The 20,806-nt window shown below is 25.7% G+C and overlaps 5 protein-coding genes across 5 annotated transcripts; 1 reads left to right on the top strand and 4 right to left on the bottom strand.

Moving 5' to 3' along the window:
• Nucleotides 1-246: 246 nt before the first annotated feature.
• On the bottom strand, nt 247-2,917 carry OCT59_023109 (uncharacterized protein; the record flags this gene model as incomplete). Its single annotated transcript, XM_025312489.2, has 6 exons — nt 247-1,003; nt 1,084-1,527; nt 1,593-1,925; nt 2,005-2,154; nt 2,356-2,558; nt 2,875-2,917. The coding sequence occupies 6 exons, from the start codon at nt 2,915-2,917 to the stop codon at nt 815-817; spliced, it is 1,362 nt and encodes a 453-aa protein (XP_025189371.1). The 3' UTR covers nt 247-814.
• A 1,783-nt stretch (nt 2,918-4,700) lies between these two features.
• Nucleotides 4,701-5,394, bottom strand: OCT59_023110 (uncharacterized protein; the record flags this gene model as incomplete). The annotated part of the gene is made up of 2 exons (XM_025312490.2): nt 4,701-5,180; nt 5,317-5,394. The coding sequence occupies 2 exons, from the start codon at nt 5,392-5,394 to the stop codon at nt 4,701-4,703; spliced, it is 558 nt and encodes a 185-aa protein (XP_025189372.1).
• A 153-nt stretch (nt 5,395-5,547) lies between these two features.
• OCT59_023111 (uncharacterized protein) lies at nt 5,548-6,025 on the bottom strand (the record flags this gene model as incomplete). The annotated part of the gene is made up of 4 exons (XM_025323828.1): nt 5,548-5,621; nt 5,697-5,775; nt 5,844-5,897; nt 5,969-6,025. 4 exons carry the CDS (start codon nt 6,023-6,025, stop codon nt 5,548-5,550), a joined length of 264 nt encoding a protein of 87 aa, XP_025189373.1.
• Nucleotides 6,026-6,280: 255 nt separating this feature from the next.
• OCT59_023112 (uncharacterized protein) lies at nt 6,281-7,408 on the top strand. Its single transcript, XM_025312491.2, has 2 exons — nt 6,281-6,627; nt 6,707-7,408. Exons 1-2 carry the CDS (start codon nt 6,336-6,338, stop codon nt 6,910-6,912), a joined length of 498 nt encoding a protein of 165 aa, XP_025189374.1. The 5' UTR covers nt 6,281-6,335; the 3' UTR covers nt 6,913-7,408.
• Nucleotides 7,409-19,571: 12,163 nt separating this feature from the next.
• OCT59_023113 (uncharacterized protein) lies at nt 19,572-20,453 on the bottom strand (the record flags this gene model as incomplete). The annotated part of the gene is made up of 1 exon (XM_025312492.1): nt 19,572-20,453. The coding sequence occupies one exon, from the start codon at nt 20,451-20,453 to the stop codon at nt 19,572-19,574; it is 882 nt and encodes a 293-aa protein (XP_025189375.1).
• Between the last annotated feature and the right edge of the window lie 353 nt (nt 20,454-20,806).

A 20,806-nucleotide genomic window follows, 5' to 3' on the forward strand; every position in this document is an offset into this window, starting at 1 on the left:
AGGCGTATCAGAAATACGATTAAAAATTCAAAATTCACAGACAATTTTTTTTTTGGAGAATAAAAACCATAAAAAAACCCACGAACGCAGAAATAATAATATAATAAAGTTGGATTTAAACGAATCCTTCAGTACATAAAATAAAATATACATCAAATAGATTATAATGATTGGATGGTAATTTAATAATTTTACTTACCCGATTTGGTCTAATTTTTTTTGTGAAATACAATCCCTATATAAGGAAATCGAGTTAAAAAAATTCCGGTAGTCCTAATACTGTCATTATTAGCACATGGGAAAATGGTAGGTATCACAATAATTAATACAGGAAACAACGAAGAGAAAATACTCAGCAGAACCGGAAAGTAAGTATTCGGCAAAATCAACAAATATTACGACTAATGCATTACAACAGATGTTGCAATAAATAGAACGAGAAATAATGTTGCAACAGTTAGAAACACAAAGATTTCTCGCAGCCCTGCAAGATAAAATGATCAAATCTTCGTAAGACGGATATTGTCGTATATACTCTTTATTAAAATAGAACCAAAATTTCACAAGGAATGTAATTTAGACAATACTATTATTGTCTGCTGACGATTACGCCACATGATGTTAAACTATATCCTTTTTCTTTTTAAAATTGTATATACAGAAATGGTATATATGTATATAAATAATTACATTATTAGTATGAAAATCTAGATTTATTTACATTCTAATGTAATGCAAACACAATAATGTAATGATATGCAATAAAATTATAAATAATGAAGTATTGAAATAATAAAATATTAATATTTAATTCTTAAAAAAATTCTAAATCAATTTTACCATTTGAACTACGTAATGTAAGTTCATTATTGTTATTTTCACCCTTATAACCACTTTTTGATGAACTAGTATTGACGTTATAATTTATCTGGTCATGACTTCCTTCAATTGCGGATTTTCCATTAGAAGTTTGCAAATTAAATCGACCTTTATATAAGTCAGACTAAATAAAAAGTAATATTAATTAATTAATTACATATATGTATTCATAAAGTTTGTAATTTTGAAGAAAAGAAAACTTACAACTAAAGTATTAATCTTTCCGTTTGATGTCATTCCAGATATTCGAACAAGCTCAGATGAATTAACGAGATTTAATTTAGCATTAATATTACCATTGCTTGTTGAAGCATGCCATTCACCATCAACATCATATACACCATTAATTTTTCCATTGCTCGTACCTAAAATAATTTTACCGGAATTGTTTTGAGATGCTCTTGCTATGTTTAAATCTATACCACTATTTGATGTATGAGCCTTAAATAATAGCGCTAAAGGAAAAGATCCTCGAATAGCTGCATTAGATGTGACGAGTTTAATTGATTTTGGTGTCGAATCAGAAAAAGAATTAGTGGTAGCATTTATTTGAGAATTACTAGTTTCAAGTAAAAGAGAATCATCAATATAATAGTTTCCAGATATTTGACCCCGAGATTTAACACTAATTTCGCGTGATTTTAAACCCTATAAAATAGACTTATATTAGCAAGTGATTGCCTTAATTTGATTTTGACAATAATAATAATTACCTTAACATTTATAGAAGGATTTAATTTCCAATCAACGTTATCAAATGTGATATTTTTCAAATCATCATCATTAATATTAAGGTTAATAACGTTAATAGAAAATTTACCAAATCCTTTTAAATCTCTTGGGAACGTGATGTCAATATTTGTTAATACACAATTCGGAAAACCACAAAATTCAGGAGTTTTCACTTGAAGAATATAATTTGGTGAATCATCAGATACCAATATTTCAACTTTGTCTTGTAAAATTTCGTCACTGAGTAATATTTGTGTTTTAACTTTAATCGATGATGTATTATTTGATGATCGTGTTACAAGTAAATTTCCATGCTAATTAGAATGAATTAACATATTAACATAGGTATTGCTTGTTTAATGTAGAATATTTGAGCGATATATTACGACTTACAGCGCTACCCGACACGATTAATTCAAGGTTATTGAATTCATTAGGGTCGATTACAAATTCTTTTGGACCTTTCCATGGAATATCAGGATGTTGCCATCCAGGTTGATGCCATCCATTGCTATTAAAGAATGAATTACCCATAAATGGACGCTAATAATAATAAAAAAAAAGATAGAATTAAATCAAATTATTCGAATTTTTTAGATAAAATACTTTTAACTAATTGCTTACCTTTGCAAATAATAAAATTACGGTTAAAAACAATAATATAACAAAAAAATTTTTAGAAAATTTGTAGCTTTTCTTTACTATATGTTGTTTTAATGGGGGCGCAGAAAACTTTATACGTACATAATTAGGAAAAGGCTGCTGCGCCGCCAACCTATTCTCGGTATTCGCATCATCATAATTCGTATAACTATTCGTATGACCATAATCATTCGTATAGCCACTATAACTATAATAATGAGTTGGTCTCGTATTATCAAACGGAACGTTTGAATCTTCATCTATTATAATCGTTCGATGCGTCCCATCTTGAACATATGAATAATCTATTGCGGGGCAAAAGAAAAAGAAATTTATATGTATATATATATATAATCTTATATTTATTTAGGAATTCGTATTCTGTATAAATGCATCCTCATGCTTGGCAGCAGAGCCTAAGGTTCAATCCCTTCTATGTTCTATTATTTACCTGGGAACAGAATTTTTTTTGTAAAAAATTGTTTTTTGCCACCATTATATAGCACACTCAAAACACTCAAACCACCCAACACACTCCGCATTTTCTGGCGTGTAGAAAATAAAAACTCTATTTTTTCATATTATAAATTTATTATAAAATACCATATATTTGACACATACAATAATGACCATATCCTCGGTATGGTGGTGGACGAAAAGACATTGCGAAAATTTTTTTTTTATTCGGAATAAGAATTGTTTTTTCAAAATGCAATTATGTCATATTTATAGTTTTTCTTATACGTAAAAACTGTTCTGCGGCTAAATGGCCACATCTGATGATAATCGGCAAAGTTTTTTGATTATCGCGGAATGTACCATTGATGACGAATGATTACGTACTAAGACAAAAAAGAACTTCTAAATAAGATAATCAAACGACGTGTGAAAAAATTATATTTGGCCATTAATGACACTATTCTAAAATGTTATAATATTAACACCTAATAAGATTAGCGACACGAATTTTTCCGGGGAAACTGTTTAACCGATTTAACATTATTTTCCGCTCTTTCTTATTAAATATTGACAATTGTTACAATTGAATTTTTAGTATGATTTATCATTGGTTTTTTTGGTTTTGAATCATGAAATATTTTTACTTTGATTAGCAAAAGATTATTATCAAGTTTAGTTTTTATCGATTGGCATGTGCCAAACGGCTTTCATCACTTAAAATAATCTGAAGATATCAATGCCATCGTGTCATTCTTATCGACCTTAATCAAGAAGAAAGTAATATATATTTGTCTCAAACTTGCAGGACTGCCATATAATACAGACAAAATTAGATAATTTTACACTCTTGTTGCGTAAAAAAAAATAATTTAGCTTTTGAACAAGTAAAAATCGAATAATTCCTATTAACAAGAAATTAATTGGTGAATCATTTAAAGGATGGGATTTTGTTTTCGATGTTAGATCATTACCGAGAAACGATGAGCGTATTTTTTCATGCCATATTTGACCTAACATGTTGATGAAGACGTTTGGTATTTTCAAAGAGGTCTGTAATCTTGCATAAACAGTCTACTATTTGGTTATTATCAAGCCGTATACCAATTATATTTTATCTAATTTTCATATTTTTACGTAGCAAGCAATACGAGTATTATTCTATTTAGATCTATTTAGAGGAAATGTTTTTTATTGAGGTTTTAAATAAACAACTGTTAAACTGCTATAACTAACTAATTGTTTAAACAAATTGGATTAAAGCGATCGATTTTTCGTATAGTTAATTTATAACAATGTTGAAACTTTGTTGGGCATATCTACTTTCTTCACTCAAATGTAATATGTCATAGCATCCCGAAGAATCTCGCATCATAATCATGATGATGAAGATACGTAATGTTATTTTCCATTTTAATTACAAATTGTAAGATTTCTTAAATATATATATTACTAAAATAATAACTCTTCCAATTACAACAATATCGAGTATACGGTACTATAAACAGTCGATGCAAATTCTTTAATGCTATTAGACTCCAAAAAAAATATCCACGACGTTCACAATGTTGGAATCGATCATTTGTTTTGAATTCTATTGAAATTGAATTTCAAGCTACAAATGATCACTTGTAATATGATTGTTGACGTGCCGTATCATATCACCAAAAGGTGCACATTGCTTTTCTAAAATTACCTTCTTTGTTCAGAGACAGCTTGGTAAGAAATCCTTGTGTACACATTTTAAATTCTTTCCCTCCCTATCTTCTATCAACACTCAAATAAACTTGAAAAAAGTCTCTGATTGATATTCTACCCAGGTTAAATTTTTTTGGTTCTCCATTATTTTTAAATACAAATTATCTAATTAAATGAACCAACCATATTTAATAAAATTATGAATTTATTTCATACTTATGAAATATACAAGTATATATGTATATATTTAAATTGTAATGAGAAATGACTAAAATCGATTTAATGACTAAAACTTATTTTTGAGGAGGTTCCTTTGGATTAGCAACTGTGGAAGATGTGAATGAAGCGTCGGTTGAATTTGTGGACGCGGATGCTGATGCAGGTTCGGATGAGGACTTTGACGTGGATGTAGAAGCGGACGTGAGCGCGGACGTGGATGCTGATGTGGTTGTAGTCGTGGTTTGTGTAATTGGTGTCGGTGTAGTCGGATTTTTTATAGAACCTGTGGGAAGATTAGGATGAGAAGGTACAACTAATCTAGATGGTGTATAAGGTGTAGCAACAGTATTGCTAGTGCTGCTACTATTTATAATAGATGAAGAAGAATTTGGAAAAGTTTTGACAGGTTTTCGTGTCAATTTAGAACTTAATGTGTTTGGTAATAAAAATCCTTGTTTTAATAAATTTGCTGAAAATTTTCTCGTTTCAGGTTTTTTAAAAATTTTATTATTTATTTCCAATGCTCTACGATATAAACGTGGAACCCCATACATCTAATTTATGGTATTATTGTCGGAAAAAAGAAAAAAGATTAGTATCCAGATAAAGAACATGCCATATTTTGGCACTAATTTAAAAAAAGAAATACTATTTTCGGATAAAAATTTGGTATCCAAATAATAAACATACATTGGCAATACCAAATATTAATAATTTCTTTCCAATAGATGTTGCCAGAATTTTTATTGCATATCTTTGCCATGACATTATCTTTTTTTTTTTGATATTTGGAAAAAGGAATAAAAAAATTGTACTAAAGAGTCAATTTATTAATTTCACGTGAAGTGAATAAATAGTTATTAACTAAACTATAATTGGTAATTAATTTATTTCGGGATTTTTATTTTAGCGCTTACCGATCTATGCTTTTCGCGCAAGTTTGTCCAATTCTTTTTTAGTTTTCTCTAAATCATTTTTTACTTTCATTAATTCTTCTAAAAAAAAAAACAAAAATTTAAATTAATTAATCAATATTTTGCTCGAAAACAAATTATAAATAAAACACAAACTTTTTTTATCGGTTTTAAGTGCTTGTATGTCTTCCACGAGGAATAATATATTTGTATTTGTCTTCCTTTGATATACCGTCTTTTATAAATAAATAATATAAAAAATTAGAGTACATTACAAGGTGAAGGGAAGTATAAACAACTTACAGCATTAGTTCGTAATGAAGATAATTCTACGTTCACTAAATCAACTCGTTTATACTATAAATTATTTGTACATTAAATTATTAATTTTTTTTTTTATAAAAAAAGATGAACAATTTATTTGATACCTCTTTTTCTAATTGTTCAAGTTTAGCCTTTATTAATCGAATATCTAAATTTGACATATTTTCGATTAAAAAAAATTCAAAAAGAAAGAGATTAAAAACAAGGGAACATCATTTAACTTCGACTTATACTGCGTTATCAGTCACGTCAATCACGTGTCATTAAAAGATCAGTGTAACGTTATAGGGTTTCAAAGTTCTAGGACTCTCGCGTTCTTAAAAGTGAAAATTCTGAATGACGTATTGTGCCACAAGAAGGCTTGTATAACAATCCATTTTATTTATATAACTAATAACCTTCTTTTCATTGTTCTTACAAATTTTGTTTTTCATCTTTATCATCTTTGTTGTAAAATCCGTTACTTTCATAATGGAACACATAGGAACAAAAAAATTTTGGGTATATGTAAAAGATACACCAAGAGTGACATCAGTTAAAGTATCAGTGGATGAAACAGCAGAAACAATAATTGAACAAGCAAAACCAAAATATGGACCAGAAATTTCACAATATTCTTTAATTGAATTAACACTTGTTGATAGTACGGGATTAATTATAGATCCTACTACTGATATTAAAGACATTACAGATGAAAATTCTAGAGATAAACCTTTTGAAATTAAAATAATTAATAATGAAGGTAATTTCGTGGAAAATAAAGGTATCATTTAATTTCTTGACTCTTGATTCTTTTATGATATTACTTTTCTTTTTTAACTTATTTTTTTTTTCTTTGAAAGATATCCAAATTTTTGTTCTCATAAAATATGAAGGAGATGGTGTTTATTATCCTACGGCAGTAAATTTTAAAAGTCAATACGATGTAGATGAATTTCTCGGTATACATCATTTACAATCTGTTGATCTTGAAGGAAGACCTACTGGTACTCATAGAACTCGTAAATATAAAGATCTTATACCAGAATCCTACTATATCGTTGCTTAATATTTTAGACAAATATTATTGAATTTATTCAGTCTAAAAAGTTAATTACTCATATAAATAAGTAAATTCACTGTATATTATTCCTCATCTTTAAATAGAAATATTACAAAGGTTCTCTTTTTTTTTTAAAAAAAAATCACAATACATTATTTAAATACAATACATTATTTAAGTAGGAAAGAAAAAATTCGCTACTAAATTTCATGGAATTTATATAAAGTTGTACAGAGTACTTTACACAGAATGCGTGATTCATTATACATCGTGCAACAATAATGATTGCCTTCACGTATCATTCACTTTGTCGAAAGTTTGACGTGAATCTCAAAATACAAAGTTCGATTCTCGGAATTTCGCTTAGAACAATAAAGAGTTCGTGATATATTTAATTATTTGTTCGTGACTTTATGCTTCTTTTTGGTAAAACAAGATAATTTGATAGATAATTAGAAACAAAATAACACTTTAAACACATACTTCAATGGCATAGTTTAAAGTCTTTCATTTATGGTGTACTCTCAATCAAATACTCAAGCAAATCAACAAGGCACCAGTGTAAAGCTGAGATTTAACGAATATATTGTTCTATAAATAACAGCCACAAATGGCTTAGATATTGGATAATACGTTGTAAATTCAATTTTTCAAGTCTGAATGGAATCAAATCAAATTTAAATCAAATCTAATCCTAGCATCAGGTATTTGAACAGTGCCAAGTATGAAAAATTTTGCATTGTTTGAGTGTAGATAAATGATCATATTACAATTTTGAATTTTATTTGATCAATTATTTCAAAACTTTTTCGTTAGATGAGTGGCGTAATCAACAGAATGGTAAACGATGTTTAAATTATCGTAGTTCAGGCAGCAATATGAATGGATTATTACTTATATAACCGGTAAATTTATGGTCTTTTCTGAAATAGATTTATTTTTGATTTATTTAGGGTTGAAATTTTCTTTCCTTTGATGAATATCGTGCAATTATAGTTTTAGTTTTTTTTTTTGAGGGGTAATAGGTGATTCTGAGAGATAGCGGAAGAGGGTAATGATTTATTATTGTCTTTAATCTCCACTTCTCATGGTTTTTTTAATATATATATACTTTATATAATTATCTTAGATATTAATTGATTTCTTTAAGAATCACCAATAACTTTTAACTTCCTCCATCAAAGAATAACAGGAAGCGAGTTCGTGCTACTTTCGAACAACTAGCATTCTTAGAAGATACATTTAAAATTAATCCCTCTCCAAATAGTAATGTTCGTGAAGCCTTTATTCTCTGAAAATTTGTTAAACAATAAACTTGTTTTAAGAAATGGAAAAGAAATCAAAAGCAAAAGTACTAATGATGGAGCGATTGTTTGATGAAATAGAAGAAACGTGTATCGAAATAAATTAATCTACACATTTTCCAATAATTCTTAAAAGAATACTTAAAAATAAATTAAAATCTCCCAATCATTATTTCATGAATATTTTAATATTTTCTATTACTTCTATTGTTTATACCATAACCTGATTAATTTGCAAGAGCTATAATAAATCTTTTTAAAATTCAAGTAAAAGTTATTTGATTCGTTTATACGTATAACTATAACATGATTATTCGCAGGAATAAATCAAATTTGATAAAGTTCTCATTAATAACTCCCCGACTTCATTATTGTATAATGATTATCTTTCGTAATGCCAACGATCTAAAGTTGACATAATTCACAAATCTCAGATAAATACAAGATCGTTTGCAGTAGAAACACACTGACAGCCATATCAGACGTAATCTATTAAGTGCATTAAGTGCAAGATATATTTGTGTAATAAAAGCAAATTACAGATTTTATGATTTTCTACATTCTTTAATTAAGTACGCTTACATATATTCAAGTTAATCATAGATATTTTTACGGTTCATTTTCCAACAACTCAACATCCGCTTTGTAGAGATCTAGAGATCACATAAAGTAAATCTATTTAATAAAAAAAATCACGAGTAAATGACGTAACGCCTTCGCTTCTTCCATTTTTCGTACAGTCGCTTAGACCTCCTTCAAGATGCCCACTTCAAAACTAAAGAATCTAAAAAAAATAAGCAATGTCAGTAAAATGCTTATTTTTTTAAAAGAAAATAACAAAGAAAAACTTTCGAAGTTGGACGAACTCACAGCGTAAAATTAACCGCGTAATAAATTTAGGAAATACACAATCAACAGATTGAATAATCAATCATTCATACTTGTACTTACTATATATAATGATAGAAAAAATATTTTATAGAAGACTGATCCATTAAAAATTTGATATGCAAATGAATCGTTTATTTGTAAATGAAATTATGCAATCCGATTCAATATGTCTGAATTATTGGTAGACATATGTCTTTTATATCTTTCGCGCTGAATCAATCACCAATTTCTTCTGTTAAAACTTCCTGATAATGTCCACGAGAAATAATACGATTATAATTGACATGAAAAACAAGTAAATGATTATATTTTTTCTTAGATAAGAAGCCGTTAGGAATTTGGGAGGGAAATAAAAAAATAAACATTGATCTCCAGTAGTATGATATATAACTATGTGAAACGCGAAACAAGTTTAAGACTATTTTTGTTTAATTACTAGCCATTTTTGCTATTTACTCTAGAAATTCCTTATTGGTATTGTGTAAGCATAATATTCCATAACTCGATATTGGGGAATTGATGATTACAATGATAGTGATGGATGAATATGAACAATAACATAATCCCTTAGTTATGATATGATCTCAGTTATAATGATCAATTATTTCAATTATCGAATTATCGGCTATACGGTGTAGAATTTTAACATTATCATACTAACCATTCTTACCAATTTTAGAACAGATGTCATACTTTATATTCTCGTATAATAAAAATGATAATTCTGACACGTGAGTAGCGAGTTTATTGAACTTCGAATGTACGTCACACGATGAATCTTGGCCTTTATGGTGTTTAGATCCGTATTTATTAAACCTACCACGTATAGAAACTTTCCAAGTTTAATCGTTCATATGCATCGAAATGATTTCAGAACAATTCGAATAAACTAAAAATGTCTGGTTCCTTATGATCAGAACTTTCAAAGATATACTGTAAATATTCTGTGAAATACGAACAATCTATTTATGTTAGGAGCGTAACGAAAGATTATATAATATATATTAAAATAATAAGGCTCTAAAGGTTAACACTTTATAATTTACAAAAATAAGTGACCAATTAAGTTTTATTTATAATTTGAAATTAATTTTTTTAATTCTGATCATAATTTTACTTAAATATTTTAAATATTCAGGAATGTATTAAGATTATTATATAATTATTGTCATTAACCAATAAAAAAAATGTTAACCGTTTCTGTATTTTATATAAGCTTGGGCATTTTAAATGAACTTTTTAAAAAATTGAATTATCATTCTCAATATTTCTTTATTTGATTTATTTATTCAGTTTTAAAAGTTTTAATTACAAATGAATTACAGGATCAATAACGTAATTAATAAATATTTAATTTAATAATATTTAATTTAATTAATTGTTGCCTTAAAGCTTATATGTTTTAAATTCGAACTTTTAACATGCTTGTCTAAGTTAATTCTCTCTATGTCATATAATCATACATTATGTCACTTGAATATATAATTATAGTTGGAGTTTAGGCGCTTTTTTTTGCTGCAGTTCTACGGGAAGTTCCTTTTTGTAAAGCCATACAGCTATAGTAAAACAAAATTTTGAACTTTGTTTTTTCATGAAATCAAATTAATATAATATATAAAGACTTCTTTTCTATTTTTGCAATCTCGTTATAGATGCAAATATTTTACATGAATGATCATTTTAATGGTCGATAATACCGATATTACAAATTATATAATTGTAATTCCTTTATTATTGTTCGCTAATATCCGAAATATTTATTCCTGAATTCATTTAACAATTAATGTATGGATTAATTGAACATTTAACAATAACGTATGGATTAATTGAACATTTAACAATAACGAATAATGTATGGATTAATTGGACACTTCAATCATCACAAGCGTTCGCTTATTGAACAACATCAATCATCACAAAGTGTTCTCTTACTATTGAATCGTTAATTTACCATCTACGGTATCGGAGTTTAAGATCCGATACATTCAATTCAAAATTCGAATATTTATTTCCGGGATGTTTTTAAACTTACGGAGTTTCGGAATTCGAATTTTAACTATAAATTAATGTCGGAGTTTCGGAATTCGATGTTTATTTCGGAATATTTTAATGAAGTTTCAAAAAAAAATCGTAAATAAATTCCTTAGTCTCCGAATTATTTTTATTTGTATTCTTTTTTAGTAATTGAAAAAAAAAATGATCACCTTTTTTAAATTTGATCGAAATTTAAGTTTTCGATCAAGTTAATTAATATAGACAAGCATATATGTCATATGTGTACTGTATGTATGAGTATAACAATTTTCGCCGGTGAAAGCCATCATAGGCATCATTTCAAATTCCAAAACGAAAGTAAATGTAAATGATTTAACTATACAAGAGAAACAAATTACTTTTTATTTTCTACATAATTAGTTCAAATCTGCATGTAAGAAAAACGCCTAAAACCAAATTTGATTTTTTAAACCAAAAAAAAAAGTGTGCAAAAAAAAAATAATAAGAATTTATGTCAAACTTTATTTAAAATATTAAATTTGTACATTTGGCGTTCTTTTCTTTTCATTATAAAGTGATTTTTTGGACTTACAAATCACATTATATTTGGTGATGATTTAAAATTCTAAATTTGAATTGTTCAATAAGTTAAGAATATTGTAATAAGAAATATATATACTGTATATATATATATATATATATTTGTGCCTAAAGAAAATCCCACGCAAAAATCCGTCAATAATAAGTTCATAGAATGACAAAATTCCATGCAGATTTACAACGGCCAATAATGTAAATTTTACTTTTTAGGAATTCAAACTGTTCAAATATGTCGTCAAGTATGTCAAGTATCTTTCTAATCGCGATTAAATCATTATTTCATTATTCTAAAATCTAAATTTATGCACAAAAAAAGAAAGCAAGAACATAAGAACATGGTATATTTTATAATGAAGATTTAATGAAGGTTTATTGTAATAATAATAATAATTGTTGGTAGGGTTAATTTATTGGATGATTTTTTTTAAAAAAAATATTTATTTTTTATGCATTCAAATTAATTTTTTGATTACCAAAATAGGAAAATTGATTCAAATATAAAATAAGATTTCCGCCGATTATAAAATTTCCAATTCTATGAAACCATTTTGATGCTCATTAAGGTAATAAATTTGGTATTTCTATAAGTAAAAATAAAGTTTACGTTTTTTTTTCATAGTTTGTCATAAACAAAAAGAAACAATATAGGAAAAAAAAACGGAACAATTTCTAAGCTAAAATACCTAAAAAAGAAATTTCTTATAGAACAAACCAAGGTAATGATAATTTTTACCGGTTTTCTTCGACAAATTTATTCCGAGAGGAAACCCTAATGATTTCTTACATACAATGAGTTCGTAATTAATTTATGACATACGTAATGTTCCCAGAGAACTTTTTAAAGTTAGTGATCATCTCCCAGTAACCTTTTGTGTTACATATCATTTATTATAAACTTCATTTGACTGGGCGCGTTACTTTTGAAATGATTTAACCCTTGAAATTTATCTTTTTTAATATAAAATTAGTATAATGTTATAGTAAGTATATTTATATTATCATTGTTATCATTAATTATTACATTAGAATTTACAAATTAGGGTTAAACAAAAGCCAAATGAATCCTTTTAAAATTACCTTCTTGGTATGTAAAATGACTTAAAACGTTTCAAATTTTGCATTTACATCTTATTTTATCGACTTAAAAGAGAGAATCACGAAAAATATAAAATAGATTGATAACACTAACTCTTAAATGAATTTATTTGTAGTCTTACCTTTTTATCAATCATTATAAGTATTTATAATATTTTTTTTTGATTATTTAATTACTTTAAAAGTATTTATTTTCAAAAAATTTTCTTTGTTGTAGGAAGAACTCCGAAATTTTGAACTTTTCCTTATTAATATTAATTTGTTATTTAACTTCACATCCGTATGAAGAATTGAGCGGGAATTTTTACGCGCTACCGAAGAATAAGTACCCTCCCAATTGTAATTTTTATCCCAAATAATAAGATAAATTCGATTTTATCAAAACTCGAACAACTCGGAACATATATCTCATCATTATCACTTTTTTTTTTATATTAAACTGAAAATAAACTAGTTCATGGGTATCAATTACAAATGAATTATCGTTCACAGCCTGTGCGACAGTAATGTCTGACCCTGCATAAAATATTTTATTTACAATTACTAAAATTACGTGTTCATAATTTAGTTGAAAGACGTGTTTATTATTCTATGATATGTAATAGTATAATAGTATTACAAAAAGGTTAGTACACGAAACACTTTGATATATTTTTTTTTTTTATAACAAAAGTACAAATGCTGCCCGTTATAACACTGATATAAAGACATCTCGTTATAACGACATATTCCTTTGATGTCGTTATATTTCATTAATGACAAATGACGTCGTTATATTTCATTATAACGACAATTATCGTAAATGCAAGAGGAAGAACTCTGAAACGTATTCCATGTGGACACGTTACCAAAAAGGTTAGATTTTAGAATATAAGTTTTTATTCGACCTAATTTTACATGATATTATAAGAGACTTGGGATATGTATGTTGTACGTTTTGTTTTAATCGCGTTTAATGGCGTTAAAATTGTCACAAAAAAACAAGTTTGCTAAAAAAATACCAAGTAATTTGTCATTTAAATGGAAATGATCTTTTTTCTTTCATAAATTTCTTAATTTGTAAATGAAAGACCAAATAAAAAAAGAGTCCCAAGATTTGATAAACGTAAATAATGACATACAAGGTATAACATTACCTTCTTAGTTAGTTATCTAAATGCTAAAAAGTATTTATTTTGATAATGAACACACGTCAAAATATATCCTCATTATTAACGGTCGTGCAGTACATACAGTATATGTTACACATGATGGAATTTTCTCGTATAGAAATTCTTTTAAAACTCAATCATAATCGGAAAATCATTAACTCATTTTTTTGACGCCAACGGGAGGATCCAAATAAAAATCAGAAATATTTGTACGTCTGATCTTATTGAAATCAATTGATACCATACCATATATTTATTTTTTTGGAAACATTGAAAGAAATTATTATAAGGAGTTAATAAAGGAGTAAAAGTAATAAATGTAATAAATGTAATAAATGTAATAAATGTATTAAAAGTATAAAAGGAGTTAATTTATTATAATATTCCTATAGATAACATATATATATATATCTATATATTCATATAGATACTTACTAAAGAAGTAATTCATAAATTCATAATCTGACGTATAGGTACATATCGATAATCTTATTTATATTAAATATCCAATAATAATTTTCTGTTACGTGTAACGTTTGTAACCCTTGTAACATATTTTTAAATTTAAAATTTAAGCATACTGTAAATTCATTACTAATATAGTTTATTTTTATTTTTTTTTTTAAAAAATAATTCATTATATAATTTTCCTAAATTGAATAGATCAATATCAAGGGAATAAAATCATTTTTTTTTTCTGATTTTGTAAATCAAAAAAGTTTCCAAAAAATAAAAAAAAATAATGAAAGAAAAAATTTTTTTTAATTTTTTTTTTTTTTGATTACTCAATAAACTCAATAAAACTTTAAATGAATAATTTACTTGGCAAAAATATTCCTTTTATATTAATATATTTTTATAAATAGTAAACTTATAACGCGTTATTATCATAATTAATAAAGTTAAAGTTCTAGACTCATCATTACGTCATTTTCAGTCAATGCATGTCATTGATATTTATCCATTAAAAAAAAAAAATTTTTTTTTTTTTAAAAAAAAGGGCTTCATATCACATTTAGGAGATTACTTTATTATTTATTATTATTTTTCATCCTTTTTACGTAAACGCGAAACATTTTACTGAAACTGTTATTATAATATGCAGCATAATTATTCTAAAAAAGTTCATATCACACATTTAAATAATCATAAAAAAAGATGATAAGACAGTTAAAGATGATCATAATAAAGATCATCATCATCGTTATGTGTCATATATTACCCTTAAATTATAATAAATAATAGAAAATTAGAAAAAATTTAAAATTCGAAAAATTATACATTTATATATATACAGTATATATATATATATGTATATAAGTATATAACATCAATACATCAATACATCAATACATCAATACATTAATACATTAATACACCAATACACCAATACACCAATACAACAATACACTAATACATCATATATTTACATTATTAATCAAGACAAAAAGAAGATACAAGAAGATAATATGTAAGGAGAAGTCTATTTATTTATATGTTTCATGTTTCTTTATTTTTCTTAAACTGATGTTATAAAGGTTTAAATAGCTTACACTAAATTAGATCTTAAATGGTCAAATTTTTAAACTTCATCAAATGACAACATAACTATTTGTGAAATATTGTGAAATAAATCCGAATTCTCGGAAACGCGTTTCACAATTTTCACGTGATTAAATGTTACACCAATCCGTAGTCCGCAGTAAACGAAATCCTTCTGCATCATATAAAGGTTTGAATATAAAATTATTCTTTTAATATTGAATTATAATATTAAAGGGTAACAAAACTTTCTGAACCCATAAAATATTATTTATATGGCTATACACGTTAAGCCACTGAGATTGACACGAAGTTTTGAACCAATTAAAAAAAAATGATCCCGATTTTCAAAAAATTGGTTAAAATTAAAAAATTTTAAAAATTTCCAAAAATGGCAAACAATATTTTTTTTAAAAAAAGGTGATAACTAAGAGAGAGAATTAAAGAAGAAAAAATAAAAAAATCAAAATAAGAAATTTTTACAAGGAAAAAAATTTGTTTGTTTTTTTTATTTTTTTACGCGAGTTCATTTTCAAAAAAAAAAAAATTTTTAAGAAACGAATTAAATAAAACCATTGTTACAATGACAAATTTAATCTGTTTTTCACGGGACAATCCTTAAAAAAAAAAAATATATTAAAAAAAAAAAGTTCTTTGTCTATTGTCTTTGTCTTTATAGTCATAATTCATCAATGAATTATATAATTAGTTTCAACCGTTCCAATTAATTTGAAATTATTTTACGTAAACGAATCAAAATTTAAGGAAACAATAATTTAGAAAATAGTATCAATTTCCCATTATGGATAATTTAAATTAGTTAAGAATTTATACAAATATTTATTTAATGCAACTTTATAAATAGTTCTCAAAACAAGGAAATAATCAAAATAATTATATGAAATTATCATTGTTGTTGTAAGATTAACCTTTTAAGCATTAAAGAAATTTCTTACAGTGTGTGTCACGATCACGCATAAATCCATGTTAGGTTGACAAGCTAACGAAAGGATAAATGTAATAATGTAATAATTAATAATAATGATCATTTATTTTTATTAATTTAACCAATATGTATTGCAGAGCAACGAAGGAACGACGGAACGTTTCATAAAAGTATAATTATTACTCCGAGATAGTTTAACATGAGTTTAACATAGTTTAATATAGTTTATTGGTTTAACGTGACAAATAATGAACTTCAATAAATTTAATGAATTTAATGAATTTAAAACGGTTCTTATCTTTCTTTATCTTTCTTTATCTTTAAATATCTAAAATATCTTTAAATATCCTTTTCTTTTATGTCTTTTATGTGATATATTCGATGTGGCTTGACTCTTTGACTCTTTTATTTATTGTTCAATGACCTCCTATCTATCTATTCATGTACACATAACATTAATAATTTTTTTATTCATGCAACGCGATATAATAAATTTCGAGGGACCAAAAATACGCGACGTTATTTCTAACAAAGTTTTTTAAAAAGTTTCATTGATAAATTAATCTAGGATTTTCTCTTTTTCAGAATTCCATGTCAGAAAAGACGATAAAAACGAATGATCTAATATTTGTGTAAATAATATATTTTATTTATAAAATGAATCTTTATTCGCTGATATTTATTTATAGTAAAAGGTAAACATGTTTAGAAATTTGTTAACCAATAAAGGTGAAAGAAAATAAGAAGAGATTTTCAACGTTAAACACGATATCAATCAAGTTTCATTCCAGACAAAGAAATTTAATTATAATCGTTGTCATAATAATTACTGATTATCATCATTGTTTAATTACCCAAGTACACTGTATTAATTATGATTATTATGACGCGAAATGCTAATAACGAAACCAAATCTGAAGGATTCAATAAAAAATTTTTTCATAAAGAGAAATCATTTAAAAAAAAAAGGAAAAAAAAGATAAGCCACGATACAATGCATCTTACGTGTTTTGTTTATTAAATACTTGATTAGAGAATTTCAATCAAAAAAATTTAAGGCTTATCATACTCAATTTGTATTTAATTTCCATCAAAGCCACCAACTATATATATATATATATACATATACATATACATATATATATATATATTATATATTATATTATATTATATATATTATTATTATAATATATATAAATATATATTATTTATAAGCCAAGTAACCATGTTTAAATTTTCGGCGATTGATAAAAGATAATTTATTAAAAACGATTTACTTCATTATAAAAAAAATATTATTTTCTAAATTTCCCGAACTCCGAAGTTTAAAACTTGTTTAATATCAAGTTATTCATTAATGTCTATTTTCTATTAAAGTAATAATATATATTAGATTTCATCATTTATTTCATATTGTATCACTCGTACCATAAACAGGTTTTAGAAAGAAAAAAATAAAAAATAAAAAAAAAAATTTTTTTTTATTTTTTTTTCTTTTTTTTAAAAAAAAAATTCTTAATTTAATTAAAAAATGACATTGTGTTAAATTATTATTATTATTCTTTCTATTTTACTTTATTTACTTCTTACTTAAAAAAGAACAATGCCCAAAAAAAAAAAAAAATTTACGATTTTATTACGGTTATCAAACTTTATCATTTTTTTTTTAAATGGTCTCATATGATGTACACCTTTTATGGAGAAAAAAAAAAAAAAGAAATTTATACATTTTAAACTTCATTGGTAAAAAAAATTTAATCAAGTTCTAAACCGGGTTTAACCGTTTTTTTTTTTTTTTGAATCAAACATTTTTACCAAAAGAAATTTTTTAAATAAAAAAAAAGTTCATGTTTTCGCTTATCATTTATTAAAAAGGGTTAATTTCTTATTATTACGGAGATACCGTTGATATCATTCTTTTTAAAATTATCCAAAAATTACAGAATGAAATAATTTGGCGCAGTTCATGATTATTCCTTTCTCGATTCAACGCCGGTAACATCAAAAAATCATCTATTAATAACCTGGTGTTACCATGCTTTAAAACTTGACTTCGAAAAAGAAGAAATGTGGCAAAGTCATGAAAATTTAACATAAAAAAACTGGCTTTTATTCCTTCCTTCTGGTACCACAAAGTAAATAAATTGTAACACTCATTTTAACATTACAAACTATTAAGGTACGCTACCCACACGGATTACACAGATTACCACACTTCTTGCATAATATGCAAGAAAACATGGTTTGGTGTGAATATGGTGTGAAATGATGCCACTTTTAATCGTATAACTCAATAATATTATTTATTATTTGAAAAATAAAACGTGTAACATGTGTTTATTTGTCTCTTTTTGTTAATTAGAACAAGTCGTTTGTGAAATTTCAAAATTAGCTTATCAATCAATCAATCAATCATATATTATATGTTTAGTTATATTTTTAAAATCCTATTAACATTATTTATTTATGAAATTATTACAAAAATGTAAAAACTCGGAAAAAAAAAAATCAATTACAAGGAAGAAAATAAAAAAGAAAAATTTCATATTTAAAAGCTAAAATTCTAATTAGAATCTTATTCCGAGGGGAAAAAAAAAATTTACAAAAAAAAATGTCGGATCAAAAAAAAAGGAATTAAATTTCTAGATACAAAACGGGAAAGGAATATACTATTCTGTAAATTATATCTATAGTGAACCTGCAACTGATATATATTTATCATATAATTGAAAAAATGAAGCCCACCCCCGCGAAAAAAAAAATAAAATAAAACAAAAATGAAAATATTTCTCTATATATATATATATATAAAAGGGGAAAAAATATGCACAAATTTGTACAAAAAAGAAAAAAATAAAAAATAAGGAAAAAAAAATTATTTATATCTTTACATTTTATACGGAAAGATAAAAAGGTGGGATGAAATGAATATGAATATAAAAAGAAGTAAAAAAAAATATATATATATAATCTATATAAAAAAGCATGAAAAAAAAATGATGATTTAATATTATGAATTCTTAAACCTTAAAAAAATCTTGAATTGTTGTTGTTGTTATATAATGATGATATGGGTATTATAATATTTATATATATATATAAAAATGTTTTTTTAAAATGCTTTTATTAATATGGCGCAGTTTACTTGCGAGAATTTTTTGAAGGGCCAGTTCCTTTTGCATGACCGCTGAATCCTCCTCTTTTTGTTGAATTTTTTCTGATGGATGAAGAGATACATGAACTTGATGTTATTTCTAAATCATCATCAGCAATTGAACTTGGTGAAAGTGTTAATTTGGCACCTCCTCTTCCTAGTCGTTTCAATATTTTTCCTTCTACTAATTTGCTTTTAAGTTTATCAATGGTTTCTTTTAATTCCAAATTTTCAGATCTAATTTCTTCAAGTTGTCTTAATAAAACATTGTTTTCGGCGGATAATTCGGCAATAGTTGTACTCATTTCTTGATTTTGTCTATGTTTCTTTGCTCTGTATTTAGCTGATGCAATCTTATTTCTTTCTCGACGTTCTTGTAAAGAAAGTGGCATAATCATTCCTGAGGTTTGTATCGTTGTCATATATGAATTTTGATCATCCGATTTGGTGCTTGCAACGGAAGGTGTTGATGGTGATGAATTAGTTGGACTATAAGATTGGATTGGTGCGAGAGAGGGTGAAGCGATTGGCATGGATGTTGGTGAAGTAATAGGAGTTGGTAACTTATATGGATCGATATCCTTAGAAGATGTAGGGATTAAATGTTGATGAGGATGATGAGGTAATGGAAGTTGTGAAGAATATTGATATTGATTTAATTGATTTTGTCCTAATTCTGAACGACGATAATGATGTTCAACTGAAGATGTATTTGGTTCATTGCTGATTAAATTTTGAATATCAATTCTTCTATTGCTTTCAGAATTTGTTAATGCTGTCATTCTTTGCGTATTGTAATGACGATCATATTCCGGATAACCGCGAGAGCCAGCAGCGACGGTAACAGGAGTATTGGTTACAATTGACATGGTTTTTTAAACGTTTAAAGGAAAAGAAAAAAAAATCTTTTTTTTTTTTTTGATGAAAAAATTGAGAATAGAAATCAAAAATTATTTTTTTGTAAAATTTTTTTTTTTACAAAAAAATTCTGTTTATATATAAATGATCTTGATTATGTAAAAAAAAATCACGAAAGGTTTTTTTTTTTCGAAATAAATAAATAAATAAAATAAATAATAATAAAGGGAAAAAAAAGGGAAATACTAGTCTTTTATATATAATTGTTATGAAGGAAAAGATGATAATAATAATTATAATAAAAATAATAGTAAAAATAATAAGTGGCTTTTTTTTTTTGCTTTTCAAACAAGTTTTTCAGTTT

The sequence above is a fragment of the Rhizophagus irregularis genome, chromosome 32 (assembly GCF_026210795.1).
Source record: "Rhizophagus irregularis chromosome 32, complete sequence".
NCBI lineage: Eukaryota > Fungi > Glomeromycota > Glomeromycetes > Glomerales > Glomeraceae > Rhizophagus > Rhizophagus irregularis.